Raw genomic sequence first — 20,768 nt, 5'->3', positions numbered from 1 at the left:
AAGCTCTGGGCGTAGAGGGCCCGCGGGTGCTGCCGGGAAGGGCATACGTGCGAGAAGGCAGGTTCGGGGCCGCAAGGATGACCGCTCAGCAAGGTGAGTTGTTGGCTGGGGTGCTGGCCAGGGTGTGGGTGAGACGCGTCCTGGGATCTTTCCAGACTTGATAAGCCAGGTCGAACACACCCTTGGGGCTCCGAGGAAAGATGGATGAGCGCTGGGTAGAGAAAGGAGCACTTGCGACAGGGATTGAGCCGTTATTGCAGCCGGCGAAGGAGGTTCTTCAGGGGAGGGGGAGGCATGGAATAGATACCTCCTGTTCGCTCCCCCTCACCTCAGTGCATCTATCTGCCTCACGTCAGCAGAAGATGCCTACTGCCCGTTTTACAGATGGGAACATCAAGGCCTGCAGAGAAGAGTCTCAACTACCTACAAACTCCTTACTTGATTTTGTCCGCCAGCCAAAACCCTCAGCTGTGTCTAGTTTCCCTGGACAGTAGGGTCAGGTGTCAGGAGTGGAGTGGAAGCTGACCCTCTGTCTGTGCCCCCAGTTTTCCCACTTTCCTGTGTGGTGCAGCAGTATGCCTGGGGGAAGATGGGTTCCAACAGTGAAGTGGCTCGGCTGCTGGCCAGCAGTGACCCACTGGCCCGGATCTCAGAGGACAAGCCATATGCAGAGGTGAGACCTGGGCTGTATTTCACCCCACTTTACCAGCAGCTGAGACCAAGGGACGTCTCCACTCGGAGAGCCTGAGGCAAGTCATGTGGATCAGCTGGAAGAGGGGAGGCAGCAAAGAAGAGATCCTCTTGGCTCTTCTTATCAGTGCCTGTTGATGAACCCAGATGGTGGCATCAAAAGAAGAGAGGTTTTGTCATAGTGGGCTGGGATTTCCAGTATCATTCTTCCCCCATGAACTGTCAGCACTTAGTGAATTTTAATTCAGCCCTCTTTGACAATTAAAATTTTTACTTTGACTTTTTTTTTTTTTTAGGAAGATTAGCCCTGAGGTAACTGTTGCCAGTCCTCCTTTTTTTTCTGAGGAAGACTGGCCCCAAGCTAACATCCGTGCCCATCCTCCTCTAACTTATATGTGGGACGCCTACCACAGCTTGGTCTGCCACACGGTGCCATGTCCGCACCCGGGATCCGACCCGACCCGGTTAACCCCGGGCTGCTGAAGCGGAACATGCTCACTTAACCGCTGTGCCACCAGGCCGGCCCCAACTTTTACATTTTTAATAACCTAAAATACATATTTCTCCTGCCCTTTAGTAGAGAAAAAACCCAAAGCATAGGAAGACTTTAGCTTCTACTTCTGAGACTGGAATAAATGACTATTAACCTTTCACAGAGCCATTTGAGAGTCAGAACTTTTCAGTGACCTTGACAGTGCAGGTGTCATTCTCCTCATTGGACAGATAAGGAAACTGAGACCCAGAGACAGGAAATAACTAGCCCAAGTTTAGAGGTAGAGCCTGGGTCTCCTGACTCTTGGTGTTCTGCGGTCTGCTGCCTCCCTATATGTGGGTGATGGCATGAGCATTTATACCCAGTCCTGGGAGGCCCATCTCAGGACTCAGCTGCCCCGTGAGGAGCATGGAGTGAGTAGGTTTGGGGCAGGCCAACTGGTACTGCTAGGTTTTCCCCCTTTCCGCCCAAGTTTCCTGTTTTTCCAGATGTGGATGGGGACCCATCCCCGGGGAGATGCCAAGATCCTTGACAACCGCATCTCACAGAAGACCCTAGGCCAGTGGATCGCTGAGAACCAGGACAGCTTGGGTTCAAAGGTCAAGGACATCTTTAATGGCAAGCTGCCCTTCCTCTTCAAAGTGCTCTCAGTTGAAACAGCTCTGTCCATCCAGGCACACCCTAACAAGGTACAGAATCAGATTGGGGCACAGAGGTCAGGGTAGAGAAGAGCTTCTGTCAAGGCCCTCCCACGATTTTTGCTGCTACATTTACCCTACCCATGCCAGGCTCCAGCCCAAAGCTAAATCCAGGCCTGACAACTCCCACTTTAGCTCTGCAAGGCCAGATGCTGGTGACACATGCTGGCAACTAAGTCTAAGTAGACAGGTGAACAGCCTGTGCCAGGGAAGCTTCTCCAGGCTCATTCCTGGGATCTTGTTCCTGGGTTCCTCTTACCCAGCCCAAGACCATTTATGTCTGCCATTTTCCCACCTGGCTCTGTAGGAGAGTTCACTTTCCAGGGCAGGGCAGGTACCCTAGCTGTTGCCTCAACTCCACCCCCGTAGTCTTTGCACACAAGTCTCTGAGTCACAGCCTAAGCATTTGTCTGTCAAAACTCTTCATTTCTAGATGAACAAACGAAGACCCAGAGAAGAATGGGGTTTACCCAAAGCCACACAGCTTGTTAGGGTCAGAGCTTGGCCTGGTGTTAGGGTTCCTTCATTCACAGTCCCGGTCTTTTAAAGTCTGCCCAGCTTTCCCCCAGATTTGGCCCATGTCCCTGCCCTGGGTTGGCTGAACCTCAAGTTTCCGCATTATGCTTTGCCTGGGTTCGTTGCCAGAGGTAAGAAGCCACTGCTGTCTGGTGACTGGGGAGGGTAGAAAGCAAGGGCGGGGTGGGACTTTCCAGCTAGGTGAGGGCTGCACCTTGACCATCCTCCTCTTTCCCTGGCCACCCCACAGGAACTGGCTGAGAAGCTGCACCTCCAGGCTCCACAGCACTACCCCGATGCCAACCATAAGCCAGAGATGGCCATTGCCCTTACCTCCTTCCAAGGCTTATGTGGCTTCCGGCCAGTTGAGGAGATTGTGACCTTTCTGACAAGTAAGGTTGGGCAAAATGCTGAGAGCATGCACACTGGGCCTAGAATGCATGGGGGACCCAGGCCAGAGCTGAACAGTGGCAGAGAACAGAGGCTGAATGCCACAGGAACTGAGGGGCTGGTTGGCCTTATGAATTCTTGGAGCCACTGGGTAGGCCTGTGAGACCAGGCTCAGGTACGGTTGCCGAAGTGGGGAGTGGTCAGTTTTCACTACAAAGTTTGCTTAGCATTGCCTGGCTCCATGGTTAGGGATGGGACGGGGAAGATTCCTCCAACTCCCCACTTCTGTGGGTTCCATCTTGCCATTCCTGATGTGGCCCTGGCCTGGCCTTTCTGCAGAAGTGCCTGAGTTCCAGTTTCTGATTGGAGATAATGCAGCAACACAGCTGAAGCAGAGCATGAGCTGTGACTCCCAGGCCACGGCGTCTGCTCTGCAGAGCTGTTTCTCTCACCTGATGAAGAGTGAGAAGAAGGTGGTAGTGGAGCAGCTCAACCTGTTGGTGAAGCGGATCTCCCAGCAAGGTGAGTATTGTCATAAGCCTGGGTGCAGTGCTCCCTCCTGGGCCCCCAGCACAGACACTAGGCTGTGGGGACAGGGTTCTCAACCCCTTTGCTCAAGTGGAACATTAAAATGGGCCTGACTTAGATGGCCTGTTAGCAACTTAGCATTTCTTTCCCAGTCTTTGTGGAGCAGGGCCCTAGGTTGAGTGCTGCTTCCTAACTTGTCATCTTCTCTAGATGGCTGGAAGCAGACTGGCCTAGAAGTCTGTTAGGATATCTTCCACACAGGCATTCTGAGACTTCTCCAGCCCTACCGCTGCTCCCCATGGATGGATTTGTACTTTGGGGCTAGAGAGCAGGAAGGGGACAAAGAGATTCCCCTCTCCTCCAAAGGGCTGATGCCCAGAATTCTCAATTATGAGATCTTTCCTTAAATACTTGCTCTGTGCCCAACCTTGTGCTAACTAAGGAAAGTTCAGGAAATGACTGTGATGGGTGTGGTCCTGTCCCCTTTGGGTTAGGGAGTCAATACAAGCAGCGTAAAACACAAGGCAGTGGACTCCCAGGTATGACCTTATGTGGCACATGGGGCCCCAGCCCTTTCTCCAGGCAACTCCAGAGCTCTTCTGGTTCTTTCTCTAGGCATTTCCCCTGCTACCTTTGAGGCACAAGGAACTATTTACTTTACCCAAGCATACTGTATGTTTTCTTTGCTTGCGTGTCTCTCCCTTTAGGGCTTCTTGCACTCATAGCAGAACCGATTACTCCTGCCCGGAGCTCCCATAACACCCTGTTTGTATGTCAGGTATAGCCCTTAGCACCTGTGAGTCTATATCATCAGGTACACACTTGTTAAAACTGGGGTTATCTCCAGGCCAGGGACCTGTCTCCTTGACCTTCGTGTCCTCGCAGTGCTTAGCACAGAGTAGGTATTCAGCAGTTGCTGTATGAAGATTCAAAACCACCCTCCAATCCAGACCAGCTAGTGTCTTCACTGTGGCACTGATACACTATGTTTCTACTTACAAACACCCTCCCCCCTTCTCTGCACACTGCAGAACACTCAGCGCACTGACCTCCCCTCCGACTTCCCATAAGCCTTCCTTCACCACTCTGGCCCAAGCTGAGCTCATCCTCCTCTGGTCAGTCTCCAGGACACATTTTGGCCATTGGAGCATTCTGCCTCATGCTACCTGGGGTGACCAACCACCTCAGTTTGCCTGGGACTGAGAGATTTTTTGAGACGTAGGCTTTCAGTGCTAAAAAAGAGAAAGGCCTGGGCTATCTGGGACAGTTGGTCACCCTACATGGAACTCTCAGATATCTCCCTAACTAGATTTTGAGTTCCTAGAATAGTGGTTCTCAACCAGGGGACATTGGCAATTGTCTGGAGACATTTTTGGTTGTCAAAACCTTGCTTAGGGGTGCTAATGGTATCTCATGGGTAAAGGCTAGGGATGTTGCTAAGCATCCAGTGCACAGGACAGTCCCCACAACAAAGAATTATCTGGCCTAAAATGTCAGTAGTGCTCAGATTGAGAAAGACTGTGCTAAAAGGACCACACTTTAGCCCTTTTAGTGCCTAGTATAGTGCTGGGCAGATAGACAGTCAAAATGGGAAAAATGGCACCTCTCTGGGCTGGAGTATCAGGAAGCCTGGCACCCAAAGGACTAGAGGTGTGGCTAGGACATGCTCACCAGTTTCCAGATTCATGTGGGCAGGGACTTCCTAAGAGCTCCCTGGGCAAGGTGGGGCTGTGAACACCACTGTGTGTTCCTAAGTGGCCTTGGGGTGTTCTGTGACCCTCAGTGGCTGCTGGAAACAATATGGAGGACATCTGCGGGGACCTCCTGCTGCAGCTGCACCAGCAGTATCCAGGTGATATTGGATGCTTTGCCATCTATTTCCTGAACCTGCTTACCCTGAAGCCAGGGGAGGCCATGTTTCTGGAGGCCAACGTTCCCCATGCCTACCTGAAAGGAGGTGAGCCACATTGCAGCAGTGAGCCCACTACCATCCCCTTGAGCCTTGTTTCCCCATTGGGACAAAAGTGGAGGAGGGTAGTCAAGCAGACCTTCTTTAAGCTCCCATCCAGCTCTGACATCCCAGGGTTCCTGGGGTCAGCAGGAAAGCAGCTAGTGGGGATGATGAATGCCAGCTTGGTGTTGTACACTGCTTGAATCTTCACACTAACTCCCCTCGTGATACTCTCATGATAAGTCCTGTCAGAACTACAATTTGAACCCAGGCTATACTGGATCAAGGCTGCTGTTCTCCCCAGCATCACACTGCCTTTGCATGTCTGTCCTATCTATCCAGAGATTTTTACATTAAAATACACGTTACCACAGAAGGGTGTCACATTTTGACTGTTGGCTATTTATCCACTTAGGGACAGGATTCTGTGGTAGAAGTGGAGAATACAGAATCTGGGGAGGGCTGGGGCTCCCCCAGGGGTTAACATGACTCCCCTGACAATAGTGGGTGATGTGTCACCTGTTTTCGGTATCTGATGTCTTTGGCTGGCTCTCCCAGAGACTGCAATTCACACATTTTTACCTACTTCTGCAGGGGGTTCATGGCACTCAGGTTAGGAGGCCCAGCCCTGAAGAGTCAGATTCCAAGGTATCCTTATCCTTCATCAGCTTAGCACATAACTGTCTGTCCCCAGACTGCGTGGAGTGCATGGCATGTTCAGACAACACAGTGCGTGCTGGCCTGACACCTAAGTTCATCGATGTTCCAACCCTGTGTGAGATGCTCAGCTATACATCCAGCCCCAGCAAGGACAGGCTCTTTCTTCCAACACGGAGTCAGGAAGACCCCTACCTCTCTATTTATGATCCCCCAGTGCCAGACTTCACTGTTATGAAGATGGAGGTGAGTGGGGGGCCATGGTAGGTGTTGTGTGGCATGAAAAACCCTGGCAAAGGCTACAATTTGGAGTATACCTAGGGCTGGGTTTCCTTTCTGTCCAGCTCACTTCGTGGGGGATGGCCACAGGGCCTGCTCACTCCTCTCTGTAACAGGGACCAGATGTGGGCATCCATACCAACAAGAGCCTGAGAGGTGGCAGAGCACTCCCTCTCACTGTGCTTGGGGTTGTTGTGGGCCCTGTGAGCTACACTATCCTATTGTTTCTTTTTGCCCAGGTCCCTGGCTCCATCACTGAATACAAGGTCTTAGCGGTGGATTCTGCCAGCATCCTCCTAATGGTACAGGGGACAGTGACAGCCAGCACTCCCACAGCCCAGTCAACAATCCCCCTGCAGCGTGGCGGGGTGCTCTTCATTGGGGCCAATGAGAGTGTCTCATTGAAGCTCACTGTGCCTGAGGACCTGCTGATATTCCGTGCCTGCTGTTTACTGTAGAAGCCACAGCCTTCTGGCTCTCTTCTGCAAGTCACCCTAAATCCTAGTCAGCCACACCTCCGACCCAGGCCAAACCCCTTCCTGCTCTGGACTCTTTGGGTACACCCTGGAAGAGCTGGGGTAGAGGAGTGAGCTTGAAGGTATGACTCCTGAGCAGACCTAGGCTGATCCATCTTCTTCCTGGGAGGAGGGACCCATGTGAGGACTAAGGGCTGACACTCCCCCTTGTATTGTTGCCACACCTGAGCCAGGCTCTCCTCAACACAGGAGGCAGCAGCTCTGTTCCAGCCTATAGCATTAGGCAGGCTGGTGAAATCTATGATTAGCTCAGCATCAGTCACAGCAAGAGGGTAGGTAATTAATTTCTAAGAACAGGGTTCTGGCCCTGAGACTGCCCATTTCCTTAGGTGCAGAGGAGGAGAAAGGGTAAGCCTGTGGACTGATAAATTGTTCTTCATCACCCTCTTGTTCTGTCAAAGCAATTAAAGAACACTTGTGTAGAGGCTGTGGGGTAAAGAGCACTCAGCCTTTGGCATTCTAGTCTCTGAAGTGGGCTGAAAGATGCCTCCCTGGATGTTATCCAGCTTTTGCTTTATTCCTGCTTCACACAGCTTCCTCAAGTGGGCAGGGTGGACTCCAGAGCCCTTTTATGGGAAGGTGTGGGAGAGGCAGCTGGCTTCAGCCTCAGATGGAGAGCTTTCAGACAAGCCTTGGGCCCTCCAACCCTGCAGACAGTGAAAGGTGGGTCTAAAGATACTATGCATTGTCAGTGCAAGCTGCTTCTCTCCAGTGTTTCAGTTGGCTCTAGGGCACGGATCAGCAAGCTAAGGCCAGCAAGCTGGATCTGGCCACACCCATTTGTTTACATCCTGTCCGGCTGCTTTCAGACTATAATGGGAAAGTTGGATAGATGTGCCAGACTATGTGGCCTGCCAAGCCAAAAGTATTGACTGCCCTTCATAGAGAAAGTTTTGTCAAGCACTTCTCTAGAGCACATTCACTCATTCTAGATACAAGGAAGGACCCGGGGACAGGCCGATCCAATTCTCATTGTGAAGAGAAACCTAGCTACTTTTTCTAAACTGGCTGCGGAGTACCTAGGAGAGCATCTAGTCTCCCTTTTCCTACCCTCTTGAGGTGGGACACACCTCCACAGGAGGCTGCACAGCTGTCTGCTTTGCCACTGAAGTTTCTGACTGGTAGTCTTAGATCCTGTCACCCCAGACTAAGCAGAGACCTAGGCTATTGGCTCCTTCCTGTGAGGTAAGGGTTTAGACTGGCACAAAAGGATCTTTCTGAGCTGCTGCCCACAGTAGACCCCCTGTACAATGTAATTCCTTCAAAAAAGTTCTGATCAATCTGTTCTGTTTTTATTGGCTTCCAAATTTTCTTCAGCTAAAAAATAAAATAAAATGACCTGGGAAGAAAGGGTCTGCTAAAGGGAACCCATTTTAAAGAGAAGTGATGTGCAAAGGTCTAGTCCATCTATGGTCTCCAATGAAGCAGGCCTGAAAATGAGGCCCATTGGGAATAGCAGAAAGGAGAGAATGTCCTAGGAGGAATGGTCACAGTTGGGGTTATTAGCCTATTTCTTCATTTCAGAATTCAGAAAGAACAGTGATTTTTGTCTAGGCCTTTCTTAAAAATCCTATTGCAACACAGAGACAGCTCTACTATCATGATTCTATTTATTCTTAGAAACTTACAGAGCTGTAGAAGCATAAGCCAAGAGTTCTGTACTCTGTAAATACCATACAGTGCCACTCCCACCTGTGAGGTAAGCCCAAATACACACCTCTCTCCCCACGGCGGTGTCACTTGCAGAACACCCAGCACTCTGAATTAAGGCAGTTTGGCTCTGGGCACTTTGGTGCCTTTTATTGGTGACATTTTAGGCCGTGGCCTGGGGCCCCAAACAACTATTTCTACCCTGCCTTGCTGCACAGTGTCCTCTGTTCCAGGTTCCTGCAACTTTTTCCACAAAGGTAATACCTCCCACATGGGGTCAACCAGCTCTGAACATCCTCTTCAGGGACAGCTGCAGCCAAATACACCACTGCTGATTTATAGCAACAACTACCCAGAGGGCCTTGGTCTTGGAGTCCTGCTGCCACCCTCCCCCCCCAGCAGCTGCCAAATGTTCAAGCTACTCTGCCTTAACTAACCCCCACAGAAATGTGGCCCCACAGTTAGCTTCCAGAGCCGCTTTCTGGCCCCCACTGGGTTTCCCACTACCACCACTTTTTTTTTTTTTTACACTGTCCTGCTTCTGAACCCTTTCTTCATGTGCACTCTTCCACATCTGCAGAGACCAGAAAGGCCTGGATGTAATCTCTGTGGGTGGCCAGGGGCTTCAGAATGGAGATGTTCTCACTCCCTGCAGAACTCTCATTCTCATCCGATTCCAGAACAGAATAACTATCTGCCTCCCCTATTCCCCAGACCCCAACCTGAAGTACCTCTGGTCTCTGTTCCCTCTCGCTCCTGCTGTGATGCTGTTAGATTGTAGAATAAAAGTTAGCCACAGCCCCCTGGATACCGTATACTCCTCACAACTTTCTATGACTTGAGAAAAGCACCAAGATAGATGCCAATTGAGCAGTGAGAGGATTATCCTCATGAGGACAGTCGTATGACAAATAAGGCCTTTTTATCAATGTTTTTCAGTCTTCCAATCACCCCATGTGGTAGCGGAAGAGACTGTGCCATCCCTCATATATTCCTGGCAGTCATAGGACATCAAATGAAGCAAAAGACTGGCACTTTCCCATGTTAAGCCTACACCCCAATCCTGACTGCCATGCCCCTTAGGCTGGGAACTCTGTCCACTCCCATTCAGTCCTCACCACAATTCTGGCTGAGGCAAGAAAAAAAGGAACCATTGCAAAACTAAGTTCTAGAAGGAGGCCTGATATAGCAATAGATGTTATCTAGTGGTAATCACAGGGGAGATCATGCCTGTCTTTGCTGTTGTGTTCAGACTGGGGCCTGAGAGAGGCTGTGTTGCACCCAGAGGTTTACTATAAAGCCCAATGCTGAGTATACACCATGAGGCCCATGCAGTGGTCAGAGAAATCTGGAGGGCTGGATGGCATACAATGGACCACACTAGGATGAAGGAAGGCCTTCTGCAAAGGCAAATTATCTCCTCAGGCAGGGGCCTTGGGACCCGGCATAGGTCCCTCTTCCCCATCCTGTCTCTGGGCTTCCGTCTATGTCAAAGCCCACGTAACTGTGCCAGTGTACCTTTCACCCATTGCTAGTCAAGTTTAAAAAGCTAAACAAACAGGAAGGCACCTGACTGCTCCCTACAGCTCCCTCTGCTGGTAATCAAAAACTGCAGGCTTCTAGGTGAGCTCCAGTCCCTTCAGCCAACCTTTAGCTCAAAGAGCAGGTGGAGAACTAGCTAAGACCAAGGCGAAGCATGGTGACCAAGGAAAGACAAATAAATATGTACATAGTGGAGCAGTTTTTCTCTAACTAGGGATGGCCTGACCAGAGTCACTAAACCCACTCAGACTATTGGACCAGTTGGGGATGCCCTGCGTCCAGTGATTCTGGAACCTTGATCCTGGTGTACCATCAAGCAACCTGCTATACTCCCTGCCAAAGTCAGACAGGCACAACCAGATGAGAGCCAAAGGGCCCTGCTTTACGCTCTCTCAAAGGTCAAACATGTAACCCACGTTGGAGCTAGGAAGAGGAGAACACATGGAATTTCTTGAACTGGTCCCAAATAGTTAAATTAGCTTTCAAAGATTCCCAGCTGCAAGTCATAAAGTGCTATTTTCTGCCTCCATATAACACCATCCAGCATAGCCTGGGCACAAAAGCTCTCTTTTCCCCTCCCTAGAGTATGATAACAAATACCAGTCAAGAAGTCTGCAGGTGTTTTTCTTAGCCAACTTTGCCACTCACCATAAGATCCACAATTACCTCTGTTCTTGCCCTTATTAAAGTGGTTTCTCCAAAGTCTGCTCCAACAGCAGAGGAAAACTGCAGAATTCCACCCATCACCCCATGACCCAGATGGGGGCCTCTGGCCTGAGAAGCACCAGGTCACTGACCTTCCCAGAGGGTCAGTGCCTCCAGTGATTCTGGGGCTGACAGTAGTTCCCACTGCACTCTGTGAACTATGAATAATGGCCAACAGGGCTCTGCTGACATGGAGAGCAGGGCCCATCTTAGAGGGTTATGTCTACTGGAGGGTACAGGAGGAAGAGTCCCCAAGACAGCACCAGCAGCAGGAGCACGTTGAGGAGGCCATAGGCTTGGGGGGAATGAGATCCAAGTCCTCATCATCTGGAATCTCATCTAGGTGATACCCATCCTGGAGCAGCTGCCGGCTCACATCCTGGTTCACCTGCTAAGAGCAGGAGAAGAGAGAACTATAAGCCAGGCTGCAAAGCAAAAATAACTGCTACCCAAAAGGCAGACCCACATTCCCTTACCGGAGCTTCCTGTCTATGCTCCCTCCTTAGGCCAACCTGGAGGAACCAGGAGGAAGTAACACCTTTTCCTACCTGTGCCTCGTCCAGCAGTGAGGGGCAATCAGGGGCCTGAGCCAGTACTGTCCAGACTGCACTCCCAAGGGAGATGCTCTCACTAAAGAATCCTGAGGCGTCTGATGTAAATATCAGATCCTAGATTATGTTTGAAAGTCAATGCCCTGACCATTCCCTATGAAGGCTTAAGACTATGGGGCAATGATACAAGAACAATGGGGTAGAAGAGTAGAGGAATCTGGTTATAGTGGAATGGGGTGGGGAGAAGCTTTGTCTGCACTGCCAGTTAGATGTGCCATCCTTCGATGCCAGCAGAGCTCGTTCCCTACAAAGTGGACCCTGTCAGCCTGGCTTCATCAGTTCCACTGAGCAGAAGGAAAATGAGACTGGGAATAGTGTAGTACTTTCTCTGGCTCTTGGCTAATTTTTCTTCTCTTAGCTTTAACAATCTTAGACACCCAGATATTCAAGGAAGATACAGTTTATAAACTGCCTGGGGGCCAGCCCGGTAGCGCAGTGGTTAAGTTTGCATGTTCCGCTTCTCGGCAGCCCAGGGTTCGCCGGTTCGGATCCTGGGTGCAGACATGGCACCGCTTGGCAAAAAGCCATGCTGTGGTAGGCATCCCACGTATAAAGTAGAGGAAGACGAGCATGGATGTTAGCTCAGGGCCAGTCTTCCTCAGCAAAAAGAGGAGGATTGGCAGTAGTTAGCTCAGGGCTAATCTTCCTCAAAAAAATAAATAAATAAATAAATAAACTGCCTCTACTCTCTTTGGCAGAAACTTAGGGGGTGGCCAAGAGTTTCCAGGAGAATAAGGAAGAAATACCACTGGTGTACAATCATGTCCCCAGCACTTCACCTCTGTCAAAGGCAGTAAGCTGCACATGTGAGAACTTTATGTCCCTTTGTTTCTGTCTGGGACAATCACTCTGGAAACATGTCCAAAAGGCCAGCCCAGGAGTATCTCAGTCTGAGTTCCCATAGATGGAACAACTGAAGGAACAGAAGTCGTTGGCCTGGAAGAAAGTAAGCTTGGTGGAGGATGGCTGGGGGAGGGACATGAATGCTGACCTGAGAGAAAGGACAATCAAAAGAAGGGAGACTACAATTACTGTGTGACACTGGAGGGCAGGCTTAGGACCACTGAGTCCAGGCTGCAGGAGACATTTCAAATTAATAATCAAGACTTCTCTAAGAGCTACCTGAAGAAGGAATTGTGCATGTGTGTGTATTTGCGGGAGGGCAAGCAGCAAGGCTTCTTGGAGGTAGTTGAGTACCTAATTATAAGAAGCATTCAAGCAAGCCGAAGCTAGTAAACACTTAGCTCAGATATATCAAGAGGATTCCTTTTCTCAGTAGTGACCTGGACTAGAAGGTTTGTGAGGCCATTTCCATCCCTAAGGTTCTGTGGTCTCCTGGATTTTCAACAGCCCTTCTCAGACACCTATACCTCTGTTGGGGGAAGAGGGCAGAGTAGAAGATTGGAGAACAGACCGGAAGTCTGGCACAGTGCCGTGCACACAGCAGGCACCAGACAAGCATTTGGCAGTGGCGGTGGCGCTGCCTGCAGCCTGGCCTTGCGCAGAAAGGCGCTCTGGACTTGCCTCTGCAGAGGAATACCCGGAAGAGTATCTGGATTCCAGCTCCCCATCACTAGGAGAAGAGGAAGACAGTCAGTTCAGGGGGATGCCTGTGGAGCACAGCTGCAAATGGCAAGGTGGAGAGCATGCAAGGGGTCTGGAGGACTTGTGAAGCAAAGGCCACACACCATAGAATTCAAGCCCAGTATCTGCTGTGAGTACAAACAGCTCCTTCAGTTCGCTCCAGCAGGGAAAGGGTCACCGTCACTAACAGTACAGACATGATAGGGCAGGATGACTCCCCCAGAGAAGGTTGGTATTCCAAATCCAAGAGCAACACGTTCACCTAGGAGTCTGCTAACCAAGCCATCCTGGGAAGGGATAGTGCTCTGAAGACAGCCCTGGAACATGCAGGAAGGGTCTTGGAAGAACAGGGAACAAGCAAAGGCACCAAGCTACCTGCAGTTTTACCCAAGTCATTCCCCAAGGGGTATTTCCAAGGAGAGCACTCACCTGTCAGAGTCGAGGGACACCAGGTTTTCATCTGGACTCTGACTAAGAGCAGTATAGCCCTTGTTAAACTTCACCGACCTGAGGGGAGATGGAGGAGAGACCAAGCATAGATGAAGCACCAGTATTTCACAGGGAAAGCCAAAGTCCTCTCCCTTATGGAAGAAGAAGCGACTGCACTACTCCTGACTTGCCTTCTCCCTGATCACACAGCCACCACTGCCTGCCGTGTACTATCTGGCATTCGCACTTCCTCGCACCACTCCCCCCCAACTGTTCCTGAGGAAAAGCCCCTCCCCCCACCTTACTTAACCAGAGAACAGAAACGGCAAGTCCCTTCACCTCTGAGTTTTACCTCTTATCTGTAAAAGAAGCACTGAAGAAGCTCCAATTCAGCCCTCAGAGTTTACCACTCTGTTAAAAAAAAAATAACAGCGCTGGCTGTTCCCACACTGCTCTCCATCCTCACTCCTGGGGACCCAGCTACTCTGCTCCTCCCTAACTTGGTCAGACAGTGATGGATCGCAGGCACCGACTAAACTCTCTCATTCCAAAGCGCTTTCCCTGAGACCATCACATCCTTAAAGGGAAGGAAAAGCTCGCTCCTCTTCCGGTTTTAAAATAGAGAACCTGACAGGCTGGCGTCATGGGATTCACCAGCCTTAACCGTGAGTACTGTCGCCCAGCCTGAGGACCAGGGCCTTCTCTGGAAAGTGCTTGCACAGGGGAGGTGGCGCCTGCTGGACCTTTTCCCGGAAGAATCGGGGCGCTTCGGCGAGGCCCCCAGCATGCCTTTTCTCCGCAGAACGGCCTTGGCCAGGTCCCGGTGCTTCTCTGGAAGTCAAAGGGCCCGGGTCAGCGGGGTCTTCCCCACTCGCCGTGGCTCCCAAACAGATTTTCGGGGGCGGGAGCGGGCTGCAGAGCCCCTCCGAGGTGGCCCAGAGGGGCTCCGGAGCCTGCCCCGGGACCCGGCAGCCCGCCCAGGCACAGACCCGCTATCGGGCCGCACTCACGCAGCTTGGCCTGAATGGAAGGCGCTCGCGTCACCATGTAGGGCCCCCGCTTCTCCACAGCCGCCGGGGTCCGCTCCCCCAGCCTGGGGACTCCGCTGCCCCTTCGCCCAGAGGGCGGACCCGCAGCTCCTGCCACGCGGGCCGGGGTCCCCCCGGGCCGGGCTGCAGGACTACACGCCCGCGCCGCGTGCACGCCGGGCTCCGCCGTCGCCATGGTCTGGCCCCGCCCCGCCGGGTCTGGGAGCCCCGCCTCATGGCTAACGAGCCGTCGGCCGGGGGTAGGCGGCCTCTCCTTGAGCAAGATGGCGGCGCGCAGGTGCGGGCCGCACTCTTCCGAGCTTTCCGACCCCGCCTCCTGTGGGGTTGGCCCAACTGTTCCGTCCTTCCGGGGGCTGGGTAGTTTCACTCCCTCCTTTCCGGCACACTGCGGTACTTGTAGTTGGCCTGAGGCTGGCATGTGGAGGCCAGTTCTGTCTCTAGTTGAAACTGAGTATTGATATTTATGGCAGGCCGCGAGTGGGCGCCCGCGGGCCGGAGGCCGAGCCCTTTACGCCCTGGCACGCGCGCGCTCTCCGCAGTGTCTTCTCGCAGGTCATCTCGCCACAGCTGGAGCTCCCCAAGGACAAACCCGAGAAAGCCCGAGTCGAACCGAAAAGAGCTGTATGAGAAAGGGAGTTATTAGAGCCCTTCTCCAGAAAAGAAAACAGGCCTGAGAGAGAGGTTCTAGGACCTTCTGGAGGTCACACAACTAGAAACCTCCTGTGCTGATCCATCTAACGCCAAACCCGCGTTATATCCAACACCACGCGGTGCCTCAGACGTTTGACAAGGCCTGACCCTCCCTAGGCGTCAGTTTCCACATTTTAAAGTAGAACTGACGTCACTACCCGCCTTAGAGGGACAAATAAGGGAAAAGTAGGCCTTGAAAAGAAGGGTGAAAGTGCGAGGAGTCTGTTTGTGGCAGGGCACAGAGCTGTCACGGCTCTTGACTTCTCTGGCCCCAGGGGATGTGCTTGCTTGTGGCTAGCTGGAAGGAAACTCCAGATCCTCGAGGGAATTGCCAAATCTCACGAGGCTGTCCCAAGGCTAATTTATTGGCCTCCTCAGGGTAGGTCAACATTGTGCAACTTCTGAGCCCCCAGGACCACCCAATCAGTTGAATAGAACTATGCCTTAGGGAAGATAGGAGAAAAGAATTTAGGGCTGGAATTTTTGAAAAGTCAGAAGCACAAAGGAATGCTAACTGTTTTGGTAGATTCCACCCGTGTTTTTGACTTCTAGAAACAGCAGTTTCCTATGGCTCAACTTAATCTTCCCAATGAAGCCAGTTGTTACTGCTGTTATGCAAATAAAGACTTAGACTTGGTCAAATTCACCAGTTAAGTGGTAAACCTTGGAATCTGAACCCCAGCTCCCAGTGGACTCCAAAGAAATGGTTCTTCTGGTGGCTATGCTGCCTGTTAAACTGATGGGGACCCCACCAAGGACCAAAGAAAATGCCATCAAAACCCACTTGATGTCACAAAATCTTTTGTAGTGAAAAGAGTCTGAGTGCCCTCATCTATGCCCCTCCTGCGTCTCCCATCATTAGTTTTCAGTTAATTGCTATGTGATTGAACACGGACCCTGAATCCGGATTATTTGCTCTGCCACTTGCAGGAAAATTATTTAACCTCTTTATGTGTCAGTTTCTTTAGCTGAGAAATGGGGATAATAATAGTATGTATCTAATAGAATTGTGAAGTTAAACTGTAACGTGCTTGGAATGGCACCTGGCATATGGTAAGCACTCAAGAATGTACCCTTACAAAGCTTACACAGTGTTCTAAGGATTTAGTGTTTATTCTCTCACTTGGCTTTACACTCCCCAAGGGCAGACTGCCTTATTCATTTTGTATACGTTGTTTTTAGCACAAAGTCATAGTAATATGTATTTATTGAGTGGCTGTCCTATTTCTCCTCTTAACTTTTAGTTAATTTAGAATCATAGAACTTTGGGGCTGGGAGGGACCTTAGAGACTATATAGTCCAAATTCTTTTTTTTTTTTTTTTTTGAGGAAGATCAGCCCTGAGCTAACATCCATGCCCATCTTCCTCTACTTTATATGTGGGACACCTGCCACAGCCTGGCTTGACAAATGGTGCGTATGTCCACACCCAGGATCCGAACCAGCGAACCCTGGGCCCCGGAAGTGGAATGTGGGAACGTAACTGCTGCGCCAGCAGGCCAGCCCCAAATTCATTTTATTAATGAAGAAATTGTGATTGCCCAACTGTCCTGACTTGGGTGTGGGCAGTTCTCTTTTCCACTGAAGATATTATGTTCACTAGGAACCTAAGAAAAATAAATTACTCTTCGCTCCCCAAAACAAACAACAAAGAATAAAATCTAGGTTGTGAGGGGCTGAGTCTCCAGGGCAAGAACTGCCACAGCACACAAGGCACAAAACCCCTCCTGCTCACCCCTGCTACTCAGATCCTAACACAGAATGACTGTGCTCACTCCCCTGATGGGCCTGGGGGTCCTCAGGTCCTCCATTCAGCGAAGGTTTATTCATCTCCTAATGTGTGGCAGGTGCTATGCTAGGCCCTGCAGATCTAATGATGAACAGGACAGATAAGGTCCCTCCTAGTACCTGATTCTCCGTCTTGTTTTATTCTTTGTTGTTTGGGGTAGGGGGTGGATTCTTGGCTGTTAAGAGCAAAGGCTCCCGCCCTGGCTTTCAGGTCTTCCTGCCCACATTGGGGAGTTATATCCTTTATCCTTGGCTTCAGGTCATGGAAATCCCACCCAGTCCCTAACCTTTCTTGGTCCTGGGACGCATGAATCATGATCAGTTGAGAATTCTGGTTCTGCTGTCCATTGGAGCCAAATTCCTTCATCTAGGCAGGTATCTGGGATTAGGCATAGGAAGGGATGGGGGACAGTGGTGAATTTTTCTTCTTTAAGCTTTATTAGCAGGCTTTTTTTGGTGAGGAAAATTGGCTCTGAGCTAACATCTGTTGCCAATCTTCTTCTCTTTTTTCTCCCCAGAGCCCCAGTACATAGTTGTATATCCTAGTTGTGAGTCCTTCTGGTTCTTCTATGTGGGATGCACCATAACATGACTTGATGAGCGGTGTGTAGGTCCGTGCCCAGGATCCACACAGGTGAACCCCGGGCCACTGAGGCGGAGTGCACGAACTTAACCACTATGCCACTGGCCAGCCCCTGAATTTTTTTTAATTGAGGTATAATTGTCATATAACATTATATTAGTTTCAGTGTACAACATAATGATTTGATATTTGTATACACTGTGAAATGATAACCAGAATAAGTCTAGTTAACATCCATCGCCATATACAGTTATAAAATTTTTTTTCTTGTGATGATTACTTGTAAGATCTACTCTCTTAGCAACTTTCAAATATGCAATACAGTATTAACTACAGTCACCATGTAGTACATTACATCCCTATGAGTTATTTATTTTATAGCTGGAAGTCTGTCCCATTTGATCCCTTTCACCCATTTCACCAATCCCCGACAACTGGCAACCGCCAATATGTTCTCTGTATCTATGAGCTTGTTTGTTTGTTTGTTTGTTTTGTTTTTTAGATTCCATATATAAGTGAGATCATACAGTATTTGTCTTTCTCTGTCTGGCATTTCATTTAGCATAATGTTCTCAAGGTCCATCCATGTTGTCACAAATGGCAAGATTTCATTCTTTTTTTATGGCTGAGTAGTATTCCATTGTGTGTATATATATCTTCTTTATCCATTCATCCATCAGTGGATACTTAGGTTGTTTCCATATCTTGGCTATTACAAATAATGCTGCAATGAACATGGGGGTGCAGATATCTTTTTGAGTTAGTGTTTTCATTTCCTTTGGATAAGTACCCAGAAGTGGAATTGCTGGGTCATATGGTAGTTCTATTTTTAATTTTTTGAGGAACCTCCGTACTGTCTTCCATAGTGGCTGCACCAACAGTGCGAAAGGGTTCCCTTTTCTCTGCATCCTCGCCAACTCTTATTTCTTGTCTTTTTTATAATAGCCATTCTAACAGGTGTGAGGTGATTTCTCTCTGTGGTTTTGATTTGCATTTCTCTGATGATTAGTGATGTTGAGCATCTTTTCATGTGCCTATTGGCCATCTCTATGTCTTCTTTGGAAAAATGGTCATTAAGTAACTACCCATTTTTAAATCAAATTGGTTTTTTTGCTATCAAGTTGTATGAGTTCTTCATATATTTTGGATATTAACCCCTTATCAGATATATAATTTGCAAATATTTTCTCCCATTTGGTAGGATGCCTTTTCATTTTGTTGATTGTTTCCTTTGCTGTGCAGAAGCTTTAGTTTGATGTAGTCCTACTTGTTTATTTTTACTTGTGTTGTCTTTACTTTTGGAGTCAGGTCCAAAAAATCATCACCCAGACTGACATCAAGGAGCTTACTGCCTCTTTTCTTCCAGGAGTTTTATGGTTTCAAGTCTTACATTCAAGTCTTTAATCCATTTTGAGTTACTTTTTGTGTATGGTGTAAGATGTCAAATTTCATTGTTTTGAGTGTGGCTGTCCAGTTTTCCCAACACCATTTATTGAAGAGACTGTCCTTTCCTCATTGTATATTCTTGCCTCCTTTGTTGTAAATTAATTGACCGTATATGCGTGGGTTTATTTCTGGGCTGTCTATTCTGTTCCATTGATCTGTATGTCTGTTTTCATCCCAGTACTGTGCTATTTTGAGTACTGTAGCTTTGTAATACAGTTTGAAACCAGGGAGTGTGATGCCTCAACTTTGGTTCTTCTTTCTCAAGATTGTTTTGGCTATTCGGGGTCTTTTGTGGTTCCATGTAAATTTTAGGATTGTTTGTTCTATTTTTTGTGAAAAATGCCATTGGAATTCTGATGGGGATTGCATTGAATGTGTAGATTGCTTTGAATAGTATGGACATTTTAACAATATTAATTCTTCCAATCCATGAGCACAGATATCTTTCCATTTATTTGTGTCTTCTTCAGTTTCTTTCATCAGTCTTATAGTTTTCAGTGTGTAGGTCTTTCACCTCCTTGCTTAATTTTTTTTTAAAGATTGGCGCCTGAGCTAACATCTGTTGCCAATCTTTTTTTTTTTTCCTTTCTCTCCCCGAAGCCCCCCAGTACATAGTTGTATATTCTAGTTGTACGTCCACCTAGTTGTGCTTTGTGGGATGCTGCCTCACCATGGCTTGATGAGCAGTGCCATGTCCGTGCCCAGGATCTGAACCAGCAAAACCCTGGGATGCCGAAGCAGAGCATGTGAACTCAACCACTCAGCCACGGGGCCAGCCCCTTCTTGGTTAAATTTATTCCTAGGTATTTTATTTTACTTTATTTATTTATTTTTTGGTGAGGAAGATTGGCCCTGAGCTAACATCTGTTGCCAATCTTCCTCTTTTCTTTTCTCCCCAAAGCCCCAGTACATAGTTGTATATCCTAGTTGTAGGTCATTCTGGTTCTTCTGTGGGATGCCACCATAGCTTGGCTTGATGAGCGGTGTGTAGGTCTGTGCCCAGGATCCACACAGGTGAACCCTGGGCCGCTGAAGTGGAGCACATGAACTTAACTACTTGGGCCCGGGGCTGGCCCCTATTTTATTCTTTTTGATGCAACTGTAAATGGAATGGTTGTGTTTTTTTTTTTTTTTTTTTTGAGGAAGATTAGCCCTGAGCTAACATCTGCCAACAATCCTCCTCTTTTTGCTGAGGAAGACTGGCCCTGAGTTAACATCCATGCCCATCTTCCTCTACTTTATATGTGGTACCACAGCATGGCTTTTGCCAAGTGGTGCCATGTCCGCACCTGGGATCTGAACTGGCAAACCCCGGGCCGCCGAAGCAGAACATGCGAACTTAATTGCTGTGCCACTGGGTCGGCTCCTGGTATTGTTTTCTCAATAGCTCTAATAGTTAGTTGTTAGTATATAGAAATGGAACAGATTTTTGTATATTGATTTTGTATCCTGCAACTTTACTGAATTCGTTTATTAGTTCTAACAGTTTTCTGGTGGAGTCTTTAGGGTTTTCTATATATAATATCATGTCATCTGCAAATAGTGATCGTTTTACTTCTTCCTTTCCAATTTGTATGCCTTTTGTTTCTTTTTTCTTGCCTAACTGCTCTGGCTAAGACTTCCAATACTATGTTGAATGAAAGTGATGAGAGTGGGCATCCTTGTCTTGTACCTGATCTTAGAGGAAAAGCTTTCAGCTTTTCACCATTATGTTAGCTGTGGGTTGGCTGTATATGGCCTTTACTATGTTGAGGTACATTCCCTCTATACTCACTTTGTTCAGAGTTTTTATCATAAATGGATGTTGAATTTTGTCAAATACTTTTTCTGCATCATTTAGATGATCATATAGTTTTTATCCTTCATTTTGTTAATGTGGTGTATCATGTTGATTGATTTGTGAATGTTGAATCATCCTTGCATCCTTGGAATAAATTTTACTTGATCATGGTGT

General features: G+C 48.8%; 2 protein-coding genes across 4 annotated transcripts; one reads left to right on the top strand and one right to left on the bottom strand.

Annotated features, from left to right (window-relative positions):
- On the top strand, positions 1-8,877 carry LOC124233078 (mannose-6-phosphate isomerase). Of its 2 annotated transcripts, XM_046650174.1 has the most exons (8): positions 1-93; positions 546-673; positions 1,672-1,872; positions 2,648-2,789; positions 3,127-3,309; positions 5,099-5,272; positions 5,961-6,169; positions 6,442-8,877. In XM_046650174.1, the coding sequence occupies exons 1-8, from the start codon at positions 78-80 to the stop codon at positions 6,658-6,660; spliced, it is 1,272 nt and encodes a 423-aa protein (XP_046506130.1). In that variant the 5' UTR covers positions 1-77; the 3' UTR covers positions 6,661-8,877. The 2 variants fall into 2 exon arrangements, with proteins under 2 accessions (XP_046506130.1, XP_046506131.1); XM_046650175.1 differs by lacking the exon at positions 1-93 and having other exon boundaries at positions 617-749.
- LOC124233079 (protein FAM219B) lies at positions 8,332-14,537 on the bottom strand. 2 transcript variants are annotated; one of them, XM_046650177.1, is made up of 5 exons: positions 14,270-14,537; positions 14,003-14,090; positions 13,260-13,337; positions 12,771-12,819; positions 8,332-11,023 (listed from the first exon to the last, which is right to left on the bottom strand). In XM_046650177.1, the coding sequence occupies exons 1-5, from the start codon at positions 14,481-14,483 to the stop codon at positions 10,859-10,861; spliced, it is 594 nt and encodes a 197-aa protein (XP_046506133.1). In that variant the 5' UTR covers positions 14,484-14,537; the 3' UTR covers positions 8,332-10,858. The 2 variants fall into 2 exon arrangements, with proteins under 2 accessions (XP_046506133.1, XP_046506132.1); XM_046650176.1 differs by having other exon boundaries at positions 8,332-11,026; positions 14,270-14,535.
- Between the last annotated feature and the right edge of the window lie 6,231 nt (positions 14,538-20,768).

The sequence above is a fragment of the Equus quagga genome, unplaced genomic scaffold (assembly GCF_021613505.1).
Source record: "Equus quagga isolate Etosha38 unplaced genomic scaffold, UCLA_HA_Equagga_1.0 153_RagTag, whole genome shotgun sequence".
Taxonomy (NCBI): Eukaryota; Metazoa; Chordata; class Mammalia; order Perissodactyla; family Equidae; genus Equus; species Equus quagga.
The sequence above is the reverse complement of the archived record's forward strand: the minus strand, read 5'-3'. Positions and strand labels throughout refer to the sequence as shown.

Coding starts and splice junctions, on each gene's coding strand:
- LOC124233078 (XM_046650174.1), top strand. Junction 1,873..2,647: donor TCCAGGCACACCCTAACAAG/GTACAGAATCAG, acceptor GCCACCCCACAG/GAACTGGCTGAGAAGCTGCA. Junction 6,170..6,441: donor TCACTGTTATGAAGATGGAG/GTGAGTGGGGGG, acceptor CTTTTTGCCCAG/GTCCCTGGCTCCATCACTGA.
- LOC124233079 (XM_046650176.1), bottom strand. CDS start 14,483: ATGGCGACGGCGGAGCCCGGCGTGCACGCGGCGCGGGCGTGTAGTCCT. Junction 14,091..14,269: donor TTCCATTCAGGCCAAGCTGC/GTGAGTGCGGCC, acceptor TTTGACTTCCAG/AGAAGCACCGGGACCTGGCC. Junction 13,338..14,002: donor CCCGATTCTTCCGGGAAAAG/GTCCAGCAGGCG, acceptor ATCTCCCCTCAG/GTCGGTGAAGTTTAACAAGG.